At 32.7% G+C, this 15,670-nt stretch overlaps 1 protein-coding gene across 1 annotated transcript in view; it reads left to right on the top strand.

Annotated features, from left to right (window-relative positions):
• The window catches only part of LOC131845946 (dynein beta chain, ciliary), a 30,451-nt gene extending 15,171 nt beyond the window's left edge, over positions 1-15,280 (top strand). The window contains 26 exon segments of the mRNA XM_059195115.1: positions 368-607; positions 677-867; positions 1,326-1,495; positions 1,731-1,993; positions 2,220-2,340; positions 2,647-2,822; positions 3,115-3,284; positions 3,606-3,744; positions 4,257-4,421; positions 4,623-4,816; positions 5,090-5,459; positions 5,776-5,916; positions 6,142-6,312; positions 6,636-6,872; positions 6,955-7,034; positions 7,338-7,614; positions 7,761-7,952; positions 8,537-8,708; positions 9,297-9,472; positions 9,874-10,116; positions 10,659-10,841; positions 11,043-11,102; positions 11,649-11,762; positions 12,376-12,528; positions 14,699-14,872; positions 15,112-15,280. Coding sequence (XP_059051098.1) covers positions 368-607; positions 677-867; positions 1,326-1,495; positions 1,731-1,993; positions 2,220-2,340; positions 2,647-2,822; positions 3,115-3,284; positions 3,606-3,744; positions 4,257-4,421; positions 4,623-4,816; positions 5,090-5,459; positions 5,776-5,916; positions 6,142-6,312; positions 6,636-6,872; positions 6,955-7,034; positions 7,338-7,614; positions 7,761-7,952; positions 8,537-8,708; positions 9,297-9,472; positions 9,874-10,116; positions 10,659-10,841; positions 11,043-11,102; positions 11,649-11,762; positions 12,376-12,528; positions 14,699-14,872; positions 15,112-15,273 — 4,734 coding nt within the window. The 3' untranslated portion in view covers positions 15,274-15,280.
• Positions 15,281-15,670: the final 390 nt, after the last annotated feature.

Genomic DNA, 15,670 nt, shown 5'->3' with positions numbered 1-15,670 from the left:
TTATATTTTCCCTCTTTTTTAAAAATGGAAAATACTTTTTAAATCGTTTCGGTAGTATTGGACTTTACCCCGATCTTCAAACTCACAAACGTTACCTCTTCTTTATAAAATAACTAGAGGATGCTATTACTAGGTAGACGACTGGTAGACAATTCAATAATATACTGAGTAATCTACTAGTCTCCTACATCAAAACTAGGTTCAAATAATTCAAGTAGGATAATACAACATGAAGAACTTTCTTTGATTTTAAAATCACAAAGACCCTTCGGATGTGTTATATTACAACTTGACAATATATCAGTTACCAGAACTTATCAAATTGCGTATGACTATTAACCACTGAATGATTTATTCATTATTATAGGTCAAGGGAGCTGGGTTGCCGGATACCAGAGAGACTTGTTGGAAATTCTTTATAGATAGGGTTCGTAAGCAATTGAAAGTGGTGCTCTGCTTTTCTCCAGTCGGCTCCACTTTGAGAGTTAGATCCAGAAAATTTCCGGCTCTTATTAATTGTACCTCAATAAATTGGTTTCATGAATGGCCTCAAGAGGCTTTGGTGTCAGTATCTATGCGATTCTTAGAAGAATTACATGCATTGCCCGTAAGTAAAGTTTAGAATTTGATAAATTTATTATTGCAAAGAAAGTGTCATCAATTGTTTTTTTTTCAGATTGCTCTCAGAGATTCTATTGCAAGATTCATGGCATACGTCCATACCTCAGTTAACACAATATCAAGAGCATATTTATCTAATGAAAGAAGATATAATTATACAACACCAAAAAGTTATCTTGAACAAATTAGTTTATATTCTAAGCTAATCAACCATAAAACTGAAGAGCTACGCGCTAAAATTACTAGGTAAATTGGAAATTACTAGTTACAAAATTATTGTTTTGCTGTCTCTTACATAATTTAATGTATATCTATTTAGTGTATATTTTTTGTGTCATTGTACACTCGAATATTAGCTACTATCCAGCTCTATCTTCGCACGGTCACGGTCGAATTAAAAATCTTCAAATCAATAAATTTTTCGTTCAATCGTTAAATTCGACCTCTTCTGGACTATAATGTGCATGTATTATATTTAAAAACCTTCCACTTGAATTACTGTAACTATTGCTGAAAGCTTATATTTAGCTTATAGGTTTGCATTATAATACTATGCAGAGATAAAGATATTCATCCCTGTCACCTTATCCAGGATTCACCTGGACCTTATAATAAAAAAAGCAATCAATAAGTAGTAGGTATATAAAAATATTTGGTAATCAATATTGACGATTGATAAAAACGAGTAAATTTTGATGTTGCAGACTAGAAAATGGTCTGGAAAAATTGCGTAGCACAGCATGTCAAGTAGATGCGTTGAAAGAGAAATTAGCTGTACAAGAAGTGGAGCTGCAGCAGAAAAATGAGGCAGCGGATAAGCTAATTGAGATGGTTGGCATCGAAACTGCTAAAGTCCAAAACGAGAAAGCTCTTGGTAAATTGTCTAATTATTCATTATGATTATACCGGTAAAAGATGTGTATTAATATATGAATAATAAGAAGTAACATAAATTGGGTGAAAAAGAAATATACCTATTTATGAAAATATAAATATAAAATATAAATTATTAGACATTTAAAACAGTAGTTATATTACAATATTTGAATTAAAAAGTAATACTATTGATATAATTTTTTAGTAAAATAATATTATATTTGTGACTATAGCGGATGAGGAAGAAGAGAAAGTGGCAGTAATAACCGAAGAAGTATCGAAGAAACAAAAGGAGTGTGAAGTAGATCTAATTAAGGCTGAGCCAGCATTGGTAGCCGCTCAAGAAGCCTTGAATACGTTGAACAAAGCGAACCTTACAGAACTAAAGTCGTTTGGTTCTCCTCCTGGTGCTGTTACAAATGTGACTGCTGCCGTGATGGTGCTTATGGCTCCTGGTGGTAAAATACCCAAAGACAGGAGCTGGAAAGCAGCCAAGGTAGTTATTACAGAATTTTTTTTTACAACATTCTCCTTTTGATCTTTTTGCTGTAATATTGCTTCTTCAATTCATCATCCTTTAACGGAGAAGTTCTGTAAGTTTTAGCATACAATGTTTAAATGACAATTCAAAATAAGTAAGACATTTATTCATTTTTACAACAAGATACATTTAGAATTTTAATTCTTCTTTTATTTTCAAAAAAGCATGTTATGATTTACAGGTAGTGATGGCTAAAGTTGACGTCTTTCTTGAGTCATTGATAAATTACGATAAAGAAAACATCCATCCAGACGTAATTAAAGCCATCCAGCCATATCTTAAGGATCCGGAGTTTGAACCAGGTATACAATATTGAAATTTAATTATACGTAATAAAATTCTATACTATGCTTCAGGTATTGACATAGTAGGGGAAAAGTTACTTACTTTTCCCTTACTAGAAGGTTAACTGTGAAAACCACAGTAGTTGATTTTGCCACGATGGGCTGTTTTGTCACTGTCACTTTATCCTCATCTTATCATTCTATCATTATCTATATAAATTAAAAATCTCCTTTCATTGGAAAATCTCTATGTCCAGGAGTATGTTGCTGTAGTGTGGTGTGGTGATTTTCAAATTAAGTTCATATCTGTCATTTTACTCTCAGAGTTTGTGCGATCTAAATCGGCTGCAGCGGCAGGTCTCTGCGCGTGGGTGATTAATATAATCAAATTCTACGAAGTATTCTGCGACGTGGAGCCTAAAAGAAAGGCTCTCGCCGCAGCTAACGCAGAACTGGCAGCCGCTACAGAGAAACTACGATCGATTAAGTCTAAAGTTGCAGTATGTATTTATACAATTTATAAATATTTATTAATAACTTTATAGTAGTACATTACATTATCAAATATGCTATGAAGATCGAATCGGTAGATGTAAAGATACTAACAGTTAATAATATATTTCTAATATAGCAACTATTGTATGACCATATTACTAACAAAAGAAAGTGATTTTGTAAATCTATTATACTAAACTCTTTCTAAAAGTTTTAATATTTACAGTTATTAACAGTAGCACATTTGGAATTAGTATATAAAAAGGTTTTATAAATAATATACGTTCTAATATACAGTCTTTAGAAGAACTTCTAGCTTCGTTAACAGCGGAATTTGAGAAGGCAACTTCCGAGAAAATGAAATGCCAGCAGGAGGCTGACGCTACTAATAGAACTATTCAGCTCGCTAACAGATTAGTTAATGGACTTGCTAGTGAAAATGTTCGATGGGCTGAGGCAGTATCCAAGTATGTGATTATACAGCAAATATTAATACTTTTGTTTCTTAAAATAGTATTATTTTATTAAATTCCTACTGTTTCACAAGTAATCTATCGTACTACTAGATTTATGTCTATTTTATGTATACTTTGAATTTTACTACTCAAATCATTATGTTATAGAGGAATATTAAAAAAATTTGTAAGAACATCACTTATTATCTATCTGTTAATACATGGTATTACACAACATCATTTGACATAATTAATTGTACTTGTTCCTAAACGAATATTGTTCTACTGTCGCATATGGATATTATGCTTTATGGTTTTATATGTTTTGTTTAGTTTCATGCAACAAAGCACGACGCTACCAGGGGACATCCTTCTTGTGTGTGCCTTCATATCGTACGTGGGTTGCTTTACAAAGCAATATCGTTTGGATTTGTTACATAAGAATTGGCTCGTCTTTTTAAAGACTTTAGAGGTTAGTGTAAACTAAGACTATCATATGATTTGTATTATCTGTAACTGGAATGGCAAACAAGCGGACGCCCCATTTCTTTGATGGATGACCGAACTGAACGGTACTGAATAGTGAAAAAACAAATAGAATGTGCATAATGGATTCTACATTAATAAATGAGTAAGAAGCAACTGTCGGTTACTGACAGTTACTAAACCCATAATAATCCCATAATGCCAGGCCCAAAGACATCACGTAGTTTTGTGATGCCCGTAGTCATATCCACATGCGTGGGTAATTCAGAAAATTAAAATGTCACACCTACTATGTAAATTCACTGCTACGTTTACACCGTTCTATCACACAGTTCAAACTGTATCATTGATAAAAAACAAGGCACTTGGGAACTAAAAATACCTTTTTTAGTTCCCAAGTAGATAAATGTAGCAGACTTTTCACAGTGTACCTCTGACTTTTATTTCGATTCAGACATATATATACTATAATTTGATATTTGTTTATTTATTTTTCAGCCTCCAATACCAATAACAGAAGGTCTAGACCCACTGACTATGCTTACAGACGACACGACGATAGCGATGTGGCAGAACGAAGGATTGCCTTCTGATCGCATGAGTACCGAGAACGCCACTATACTGTCTAATTCGGATCGATGGCCACTTATGATCGATCCACAGGTATTTTAAAATAAATTCCTTACATTACTATAAAAATTTGATGCATTCTATTTAACAACACGTTCACGTTCAACACACTAAATAGAATCAACAATATATTGCAGTTAATATGTAAAAAATAAAATTAAAGAGGAAATTTACATTTTTGTCTTCTATTTCATCTACATAATGTTTTAGTCTAATACTGGTAAACAATTTTAGCTACAAGGCGTAAAATGGATTAAGCAAAAATACGGAGACAAATTACGTGTTATTCGTTTAGGACAAAAAGGATACCTAGATACCATAGAAAAAGCCATTATTAAAGGGGAAACGGTATTGTTAGAAAATATAGGTGAAACAGTAGATCCAGTATTAGATCCTTTACTTGGAAGAAATCTTATAAAGAAAGGAAAGTAAGTATGTATTATATATATAAATAGACATAACAAGATGTTATTTAAAAGAATAATGACCTTATTTAAAAGAAATATTAAAATTTGATAATTGTCCAAAAACATAGGTTACTTTATATTTAAAGTTAATATAAGAGTTAATGTAGTCAGTCTTATCATTGCATTCCGTTAACAAAATACTAATATGATATAAATAATAGCTTTATATAAAATTATCTTCTGTAATTTTTATTCCCACGATTTTTCTGTTAATTAAAGTTAAATTTGTTTTAGAGCAATCAAAATAGGTGACAAAGAAATAGAGTACAGTCCAAACTTCAGACTTATTTTACATACCAAATTGGCTAATCCACATTATAAACCAGAAATGCAAGCGCAAACCACTCTTGTTAATTTCACTGTAACTAGAGATGGATTAGAAGATCAATTATTGGCAGAAGTAGTGAAAGCCGAAAGACCTGATTTAGAGGATTTAAAAGCAGAACTAACAAAACAACAAAATCAGTTTAAAATTCAGTTGAAAGAGTTAGAAGATGATCTTTTATCTCGATTGTCTTCTGCTGGAGAGAACATATTAGGAGACACTGCTTTGGTAGAAAACTTGGAAACAACAAAGAAAACTGCTGCTGATATTGAGAAAAAAGTTAGTATTTCGTATTTTTTTAACAATCCATTATACTTATGAACAGGTGCGTCTTGTGGGGACTGGTCTGCTGCAGTTAAACTGCTTGAAAATTAATGTAGTCTAGCCATTATATTTATTCTTAACCTACGTTTTGGTAACTGTGTATAATGATATACTTTTGAAAGAAGTGAGGGTGAGAGTTTCTTGACAGTTCTATTTAGCTCGGCTTTCAAACCTAACGATAGATTTGCCTCCTGAAAAATGTGTAATGAAAAAATAAAGACTTTACATGAATAAAGTTTTTAAATATTAATTTAAAACTATATGTTTACAGGTAGCAGAAGCTAAAATTACATCTCATCAAATAGACCAAGCTCGGGAATTTTATCGACCGGCCTCAGCTAGAGCTTCTCTCTTGTATTTTATTTTGAATGACTTGAATACGATCAATCCGATATATCAGTTCTCTTTGAAGGTAAATATATGCGTATTGTTAAAAACAATACTGTTACATCAATTATAATAATAATTTTTAATAACCCTAGATAATTTTTACAGCGCCATCTACTTCCAAACTAAGCAGTTATGGGTATTGAACAATTGATAGCAATACTTAAATATTTTTTTTTTGTAAATGTATGAATAATATACAATACATCCAGTACAATACAGCAATACAAATAATTATACTTATTTCCAGGCCTTTAGCGTTGTGTTCCAAAAAGCAATATCGCGCGCGGAACCTGCTGATGAGGTCACACAGAGAATAAAAAATTTGATTGACTGCATCAGTTATTCAGTTTTTCAGTATACATCTAGAGGATTGTTTGAATGTGATAAACTTATTTTTGCATCACAAATGACATTCCAGGTACTTTATACATTATATATTCTATTTCGTATAGTTACAGTAAGTTGGTAGGTAGTATTATAATTAATTAGTTTATTTTATAATGCAAGCTGTTCCAGCGGAGGTCGCTGGCGGTCCGCCTGTTTGTTAGCAGTGACCGTCACCTACATACATGAACAGCATCATGGACATCACGTTATCGTGTAACACCCGTGACTCTCATGCGTTGTCATATCATGGGACTAAGTTGTCATGCTTCTTATCCTGTAATATATTACTGTTAGTCAAATAGTCTAATCTGTAATTAAGTTAAAGTTAATTGTAAGTAATATTGCAATTTTTAGATACTCCTAATGAGTGAAGAAATATCACCCGCCGAATTAGATTTTTTCCTACGGTTCCCAGTGAAACCCCATGTGACTAGTCCTGTGGATTTCTTGTCGAACCATAGCTGGGGTGGTATATGCTCTTTGGCTGGAAAGGACGAGTTCAGGAATCTTGATAGGGATATAGAGACCTCATCCAAGAGGTGGAAGAAGATTGTGGAAATGGAATGCCCTGAAAGGGAAAAATTTCCACAGGTATTGTTCAGGAGCATTTCAAATGAGGCATAAAAAACCTTAAGTTGAAGTATATGGGAATTTAATTATTATCTGATTTTAGGAATGGAAAAATAAAACGGCTTTACAAAGACTTTGTATGTTTAGAGCACTCAGACCTGATAGAATGACGTACGCAGTTGCGTAAGTATTTGAAACAAAATTATAAAAAAAATACATTTAAGTCAATTCGCATTTAAATTCCAAATGTTCCAAATTTGTTCCTAAATATTTAACTTACAGCGTAACCAACAGCACACACTAAGTACGTGGTCCGTTCGTCCGTATTTATTGGCTATTTTTTAATATAATTGATGGTCCACCTGATGGTAAGTGGTAACCGTCGCCTAAATATATTGTACTATTTCTGTTAACACTCGGAATCTTTCTATTAGTTTACGTATTCAATTTTATATTCGTCAGAAAAACAAAAGAAATAATTTTCAGAGCATATATTGAAGAGAAGATGGGATCAAAATATGTTGAAAACAGAACAGTTGAATTCAGTAAGTCGTTTGAAGAAACCAGTCCTACGACTCCGATATTTTTCATACTGTCTCCAGGGGTGAACCCCTTAAAGGATGTTGAAGCTCTAGGGAAGATTATGGGGTTCACAGCAGATAACGGGAATTTCCATAACGTGTCACTTGGTCAGGGCCAGGAGATAGTGGCCGAGCAGGCGATGGATGTCGCCGTGGTAAAAGGACATTGGGTGGTATTGCAGGTATATTATATAACATAACGTTATATTATATTTATTTAAAGTCGAAATTGTATATTTTATATGTAATTAGCTAATAGAGATTCAGTTTTATAGATTTATGTAGATTATTATGTTTAGGTATATTTTTATTATACAATATTCTACAGAATATACACTTAGTAAAGAAGTGGTTACCAAGTCTTGAGAAGAAGATGGAGACATTTGCAGCTGGTTGTCACGACAATTTCAGACTGTTCATGTCAGCTGAACCCGCGGCTACACCCACTGCACATATTATACCACAAGGCATATTAGAATCAAGTATCAAAATTACAAATGAACCACCCACTGGGATGCAGGTAAATATTTATCTGTTATTGGTTAACTTTGTGCCCTCCTTCTGCGATCGTGATATTGATTGATTGATCAGGATTGTATTTATATCGATGTACTTCTGAATTACCGAAATGTGTATGCCAAATTTTACGACGATTAGTTGCGCTGTTGAGATGCCAAGAGGTTACAAACAAATAAAATAACGTTGGCATTTACAGTACGTATTGATATAATATTGATGATAAGGATATTGTGCTTGATACGCATACTAAAGTACGATTTATTTAGAAACTTTCATTGGTTCAGTGATTATTTCATTCACCTAATATAATTTAGATCTCCCTTGGATAACATTACAATATGTACACATGACAAATATATTTTATAGTTTGTTTCAAGAACCAATGTTCATAATTTAAAATTTGATATAATAATATTATCGACTAATTAAAAACTGTAAAAATAAACAAATTACGTAATTTGATGTGTAAACTACGATTAAACAGTACCCGGAATAACGCAGTCAACTGTTTTATTAACACGCTCTGTAATATTTTATTATACATGCGTTTATTGCAATTGTAATTTTTATTGGTTATATTTGTAGGCCAATATTCATAAAGCACTCGACAATTTTAATCAGGAAACATTAGAAATGTGCGGCAAGGAAGCTGAATTTAAAGCGATATTATTCGCTTTGTGTTACTTTCACGCAGTGGTCGCTGAAAGAAGGAAGTTTGGGCCGCAGGGGTGGAATAAAATTTATCCTTTTAATGTTGGTCAGTATTTTTTTTGCAGCTTTACTTTAATTTTTTGATTGATCGTGTCTTGACTTCTCATTCTTATATTATGAGTGAGATGTTATGCATCAGTAAACGTGTATGATGCCCTGAAATTAGGTTTACTAAGATACATAGCGTTGTGGGTAAGATTCTGGAATAGAAGGACTGAGGATTATTCCCAGTGTCGTACCTTGGACGAGAATTATGTATGGACTGATAATAAAAAGGTCCATTCTTCTATACGTACTGTGTAATCAGTACCATACCGGTATCTAGTCTTCAAACTGAAACACAGTTTGCAAAGCAAGCGCCTTGGTGGCAGATATAGATGTGATAAAAGTACTCTAGCTGAATCATTTATACAATAAAACAAAACTTATTTTAATGTAAACATGTCTCCGTTTAGAATTTATTATTATTAAAATAAGTTTAGGCTTGCACAAGCATGTATTAGAAACAATTATAGGTACAAGTTTGCACAATGATTTTAGTGTATAACTATTTTTTTTGTTTTGTTGAATGTTACAATGAAATGAAATAAGATTTTATTTGCTATTATTTACAAATTTATAATTAATTTTACAGGCGATCTGACGATAAGCGTTTTCGTTCTGTACAACTATTTAGAAGCGAACGCTAGGGTTCCATGGGAGGATTTGAGATACCTCTTTGGAGAGATTATGTATGGAGGGCACATTACTGATGATTGGGATCGGAGACTTTGCAATGCTTACCTCGAAGAGTTAATGCAGCCCGATTTAGTACGTATTTATATTTTCTACTAGCTTATATTCTGTGGCTTTGTTGATGATGTAGCCCAGCCTTCTTAAAGACGAAAGAATTTTTAAAATCCTTGAAGGATATTTTTTTCATTGTCCATAACTACCAGAGATAGGCTTTGATAAATGATATTTGAATGGACTATGTTAAAACAGTATTCGTTACAGAAAATATAAAAAAAGAGTATTTGGAGAGATTCAATCTGACTTCTCATTCAATTTCATTGAAATCCGTTGTGGTGTTTAGTCACGAAATGCAAAAATACTTTTGCATTTATAATATAGTATGAGTCTTACAAAAATGTTTTTTAGTGTAGGTATTATAGATATTTATACTACAGTATATGTTTAATATATTCATGGCTATTCATTAATATTAAAAGGTTGATGGAGAACTTCAATTAGCTCCTGGTTTCCCCGCCCCACCGAATACTGATTATTGTGGCTACCATCAATACATAGAAGATGCAATGCCTCCAGAATCGCCATATTTGTACGGCTTGCACCCAAATGCAGAGATAGGTTTCCTTACAACCACTTCAGAAAATCTCTTCAGGACTATATTCGAGATGCAGCCCAGAGATGCACAGTCGTCTGGAGCTGCTACTGTTACCAGGGAAGACAAGGTATTTTTTTATCTATACCACCTGGTACACGCGACTTCGTATATGTGGATTAAAACTGTTTTTTATTAACGTAAAGTAAATTTCTAAACCGTCCAAATCGATCCAGTGTTTCAGAGATTAGCAATAACAGACAGGTCTATTTGTTCTCACAGACAGACAAAACTAGTTAAAATTATTTTTTGATGTAAGTACCGTATATATACATATACATATTATTATATTACATTTTGCATTTAATTTAAAGTTGTTATTTTGAATTTACAAACTTCAATTTATTTGCTTTGAATAGGTTACATAGTTCTCAGGTATATGCAGTTTGATATTCAGCTACTTTTTGAGCCTGCAAATTTAGATCAATATTAAAATTTTATTTATAAATTTAACAATTATTAATGATTAATATTAATTATAATAATTCGGATTCCCTATAATAAAATGTCAACAGAAATAATATGTTCCAATATCTTAATCCAAGGTACTATGACTGTATCATGGAAGTCAAAGCAAAAGGGATAAATATTTATTACCAAATCTATTTCAAGGTGAAACAAATGCTGGACGAAATAATGGAAAAGTTACCTGAAGAGTTTAATATGGTTGAAATAATGGGAAAAGTGGAAGAGAGAACGCCATATGTGATCGTTGCGTTTCAGGAGTGTGAAAGAATGAATTATTTGACAGGAGAAATGAAACGATCTCTCAGAGAGCTGGATTTGGGATTAAAGGTATCAAAAATTGTATTGAAAGGAGAATTCAAAATATGACATATTAAATGGAGTTTTTATTTTTAAACTAAATATATATAATAAGTTTATGGTAAATATAGGTATTTACCTCTGTTGACCTTTCGGCTAGATTGCGAGAGGTAAATGTCTATGTTATCGAACATCTCATTATTTTGATATTGTAATGCTTGTATATTTCAGGGTGAACTTACAATTACATCGGATATGGAAGATTTGGAAAATGCATTATTTTTGGATCAAGTGAGTTACAATTGTTAGTTTTAGAAATACTGTAAATATACATATAATGTATAATAGGTTATTAAAATAATTAAAAATTAACATCAATAAAATGATGGATAATAGATATTTTAGTGGTGGTAAAGAGATAAATACCACTAAAATATCTAATAAAGATAAATAGATGTTCTTGTAATTAGTAAATTTAATTTGTTTTCTTTTTCATTTATTGTACAATACTTTTAGTGATATAATAAAATAAATAGTAAAACTGTATTAGAAACAGTAGATATATTTCTCCAAAATTATAAATGCGTAAGTTTTTCAGTGTGGATGTTTAGATGTACTTTTTTACTCTTTCACGCAAAAATTACTGAATGGATTTTAGTGCTACTTAACAATAATATAGCTTGTACATCAGAATAACACATTAGCTGTAAATTCCATGCGGATGGAACCTCGGGCACAGCTAGTGTTAATACATTAGTCGAGACTTGATGTATGTCTTTTTTAAATATTTATATTGACACTATCATTACAGGCATATGCCCAATACAATGTTTACAGGTACCAGCTATATGGTCGCAGCGAGCATATCCGTCGTTGCTAGGTTTATCTGCGTGGTACGTCGATTTACTTCTACGATTACGAGAGCTGGAAACTTGGGCCACAGATTTTGTTGTAAGTCAATTGTACATAACTAGCGAGTTTAGACGGTTTCGATGGTTTGACGGTTTAGCACACCGTCTTACTTCCGATGGCCGAGGGTTTGAATCCTCGCATCGTCCAGTCCATGACAAACATGTATCACACGTATATCCTTGGTATTGTAGATCCTATATGTACAAATAATTCTGTAATAACACGGTATATTAGGTTGAAAGCTGTATATCATTACATAGTTACATTATATGCTCATATCTTAAAAACTACGCTAACGGACAACTAACGGATTGTGAAGCGGTTTTTTTAAATAGATAGTGATTCGGTAGGAAAGTTTATATATATAATACATGTACACCCATGCGAAGCCGGGGCGAGGAGCTAGTATGATATAATCAGAATGGTCCGACTCAAGAAAAGAAACTCTAATAAATTGTTAGTGTTTTATTGAGTCGAGAGTTCTACATATTGGTGAATTAAAGAGATTCATGATGATTGATGATTACAAATAAAAGTAATGTATAGATTTATATAGGAAGTAGAGAAGGACAATTTGATGACCTTATATGTGATATATATATAGAATTATATGGTAAACCATATAAAATTCTACATGATACTTGTTGTGTAGTTGCCGTCATCGGTATGGCTGGCTGGATTCTTCAACCCGCAGAGTCTCCTCACAGCTATCATGCAGAGTACAGCCCGCCGTTACGAGCTGCCCCTGGACAAGATGTGCCTGCAGTGTGACGTCACTAAGAAAATGAAAGAAGAATTCACGTGAGTTTAAACGTATATTTATTCCCATACATTCGGAATTTATTTTAAAGTACTAAACAGAGTTGCCAGCATTATAATACTTAGTCTAGTAAAAAGAAATAAAAATCTGATAAAATCGCGTATATTCAATTTGACTCTACAACCATGATGATTATGTTCAATATAATCGTATTTCATCGATTTCCGTAGGTAAAAATCTCATACAATCTTTTACGAGGATGAAAATGTCCTCGAACTGAAAGCCAAATATTGGCGTAGGTACTTATATAAGTATGAGGATTCTTATACGGTTGGCACCCCTGATCCTAAAAAGAAGTTATCATGAAAACGGCGAGCAGATGTGTACGTAACTTGTTTGTGTGTATGAAAATAATCAGATTCCAAAATACAGAATTACGGACGTTTATATAAATCTCACTGGCCAACATAATACTAAATTATTCCAATATTTAAGGCGTCCAGTCACATATTCAGGTCGCCTAATTACTAATATACTTGAAAAACAAAATCATTAAAATATAGGTACATATTTAATACGTAAAGTTTGTAGCATAGAAATTTCCAGATATATCATACTAGACTGTTTTATGACTGTAGTTATACCTAAGTAGAAATATGTTGATTTTGGTAAGAACCTAGGTATTCTTATGTTTTATGATGACACACAAACGTCTAATTAGTGATAGGTACATTCGTAATATATTTGAGAGTCAATAATAATAAAAGGTATTAGATACATAATTCTAGTTTCAAAATATTTTCATTGTTGACTACCGTAATATATATTTTTTTTATTTAGTCAAGTACCGGCTAATATCTTTTAAGTTTAATTTCTGTAGCAACGACTTCCTCTGTACTACAGAACATTTACAATCTCTCCTTCGTTAGTGATAATAATAACTATATGAATACTTTTATAATGTTATTTTTTAAATGGGGTCAACGCCTGTCCCTGTCATTCGATCTGAGAAAAAAAAGGTGAGAATATTGGCATGCCTATTGAGTCATTACACATTCCAAATTCAAAAAAGATTTCTTCTAAGAATAATATTGATTTTTTTTTATTTAACTGTATATTTATACATATACAAATAAAACTGATTAATTATCAATTCTTATAATACTAATGCAAGTTATGTGTGTTTATTATATTTTGGAATGACATAAAAATGCACGATTTTAATTGTGATCTTTGTAATAGTATGCATGTGGATTAATATATATATCCCAAATGCATGATAAATGCATGACTATACACTTGACATCATAAAAAATAACATTTGCAACCAATTTATAGTCGTGTCTATGCATCAAGATTATAAATATTGTTATGTGAATTAGTATTATGTTTAGTATTATAAACGTTCAAAAGTAATATATGGATATATGTTATTTAAATTATATATGACTGTGTTATATATAGAGTATCTATGGACAGTCACGCTGAGTTGTGGCGATATCTAAACCACGTAGATGTCTATTCTAAACATGTCTACTGAACTGAATGAAACCTAGCGTGCTTCTTTTTTCTGCCTTCATTTTACACAAGGCAGAATACAAAGGAGCGTTGTCAACATCCGACAAAAAATCTTTAAACATGAACATGATTAAATCATTAGTCCATTGATAGATCATTAAAATGAGCCGTTAGATTTTCTCGTGTCTATCAAAGTCATTGATCCACTAGAATAGTGCGAAAAAGAGAATGTTTATGCTGACCGAGCCTCAGGCAGTGAAAACAAATCATGTTTAGGATCAATAACACAACACAATAACGTTTTATTTATACATTTTCTTATCGACGTGTTGTATCTTATTGACTATATTGTTACATTGGGGTCAGTATTTTCAAAACATGTTGACTTCTATGTCTGTATCATATAGTCATCTGGCTACGATAGCGGCAAATAAGCATACGGCCCAGCTGATGGTAACCGGTTATCGTAACGCCCGAAACATCAGTAGTGTTACGTGCGCGTTACCGACCCTTCCACACTGTCTGAGCCACTTCCAGGTTCCAGCGTGTGGGGATGAATTCCCTGGCAATGGTAAAAGTTAGCCGTGGACATTATGTCGAACAATTCTTCATATCTCAGTGGTGCTATCTGTAGACAATGAGTGTGCTTTATTGAGTGTTTACTTCTGATATTAATTATTAATTAATTATTGTGGAGTAACACTTTTGTGACTGGCGTGGCAGGATTGTTGATGCCAGGGCTGCTCCGCGCGACGGTGCTTACGTGCATGGGCTGCTGATGGAAGGCGCCAGGTGGGATGTCCAGGCCGGCATCATCATGGATTCCAGGCTTAAGGACTTGTTCCCGCCAATGCCTGTAATTAATGTCAGGGTATGTTAATTTAAAACATATCGTGTTTATTAATTTGTTGTAAAAATCTGGCATACCAAATGTCACGTCAGCAATATTTGTACTTTCTTTCACAAAGTACTTTTAAATTTCCAAATTTAGTTTTTCTTATTCATGTCTACATCAATTCTAATATCGCATCAGTTCTAGTGCTTTTTTCAATTTTATCATATTTCGATTTTAATATATGATTTTTTCTGAAAATCATTATTAATTTATAGGCAATAACTCAAGACAAACAAGACCTTCGAAATATGTACGAATGTCCAGTCTACAAGACGAGGACCAGAGGTCCCACTTACGTGTGGACATTCAACCTCAAGACCAAGGATAAGCCTGCCAAGTGGACGTTAGCAGGTGTTGCGTTGTTACTTCAAGTATAGGGTTTATTATTAAGTTCTTTTCTGAGCACTAGTGTTTTACAGATCTATATTTATAAAAGATAAAAGTAACTGACTAACTGATACTCCAATATTTATATGACTCGAGGGCAGTGATCTACGCAGATTTGATTATATGCAGCGAAACTGTGGTGCATAGGAGGCATAACATCTAAGTCCTCTGGATACGTCAGTGACGTCACATCTTTGGTACTTTTCCTGTATATAGGCGACGGTTGCCATTTGCAATCAGGGGAGCCGAAGAACGTTAGCCATTTCAGTTACTTAATACAACTAATAATTTAGAAGTAAAACACAGTCTGCTTCTTTAAAATATCCACAAAAAGTCTTATGTTTCAGTTACTTAATACAACTAATAATCTAGAAGTAAAACACAGTC

The sequence above is a fragment of the Achroia grisella genome, unplaced genomic scaffold (genome assembly GCF_030625045.1).
Source record: "Achroia grisella isolate CSIRO2021 unplaced genomic scaffold, CSIRO_AGI_Agris_v1 utg487, whole genome shotgun sequence".
In the NCBI taxonomy this organism is placed as follows: domain Eukaryota; kingdom Metazoa; phylum Arthropoda; class Insecta; order Lepidoptera; family Pyralidae; genus Achroia; species Achroia grisella.
This window is presented reverse-complemented; position numbering and strand designations above follow the sequence as displayed.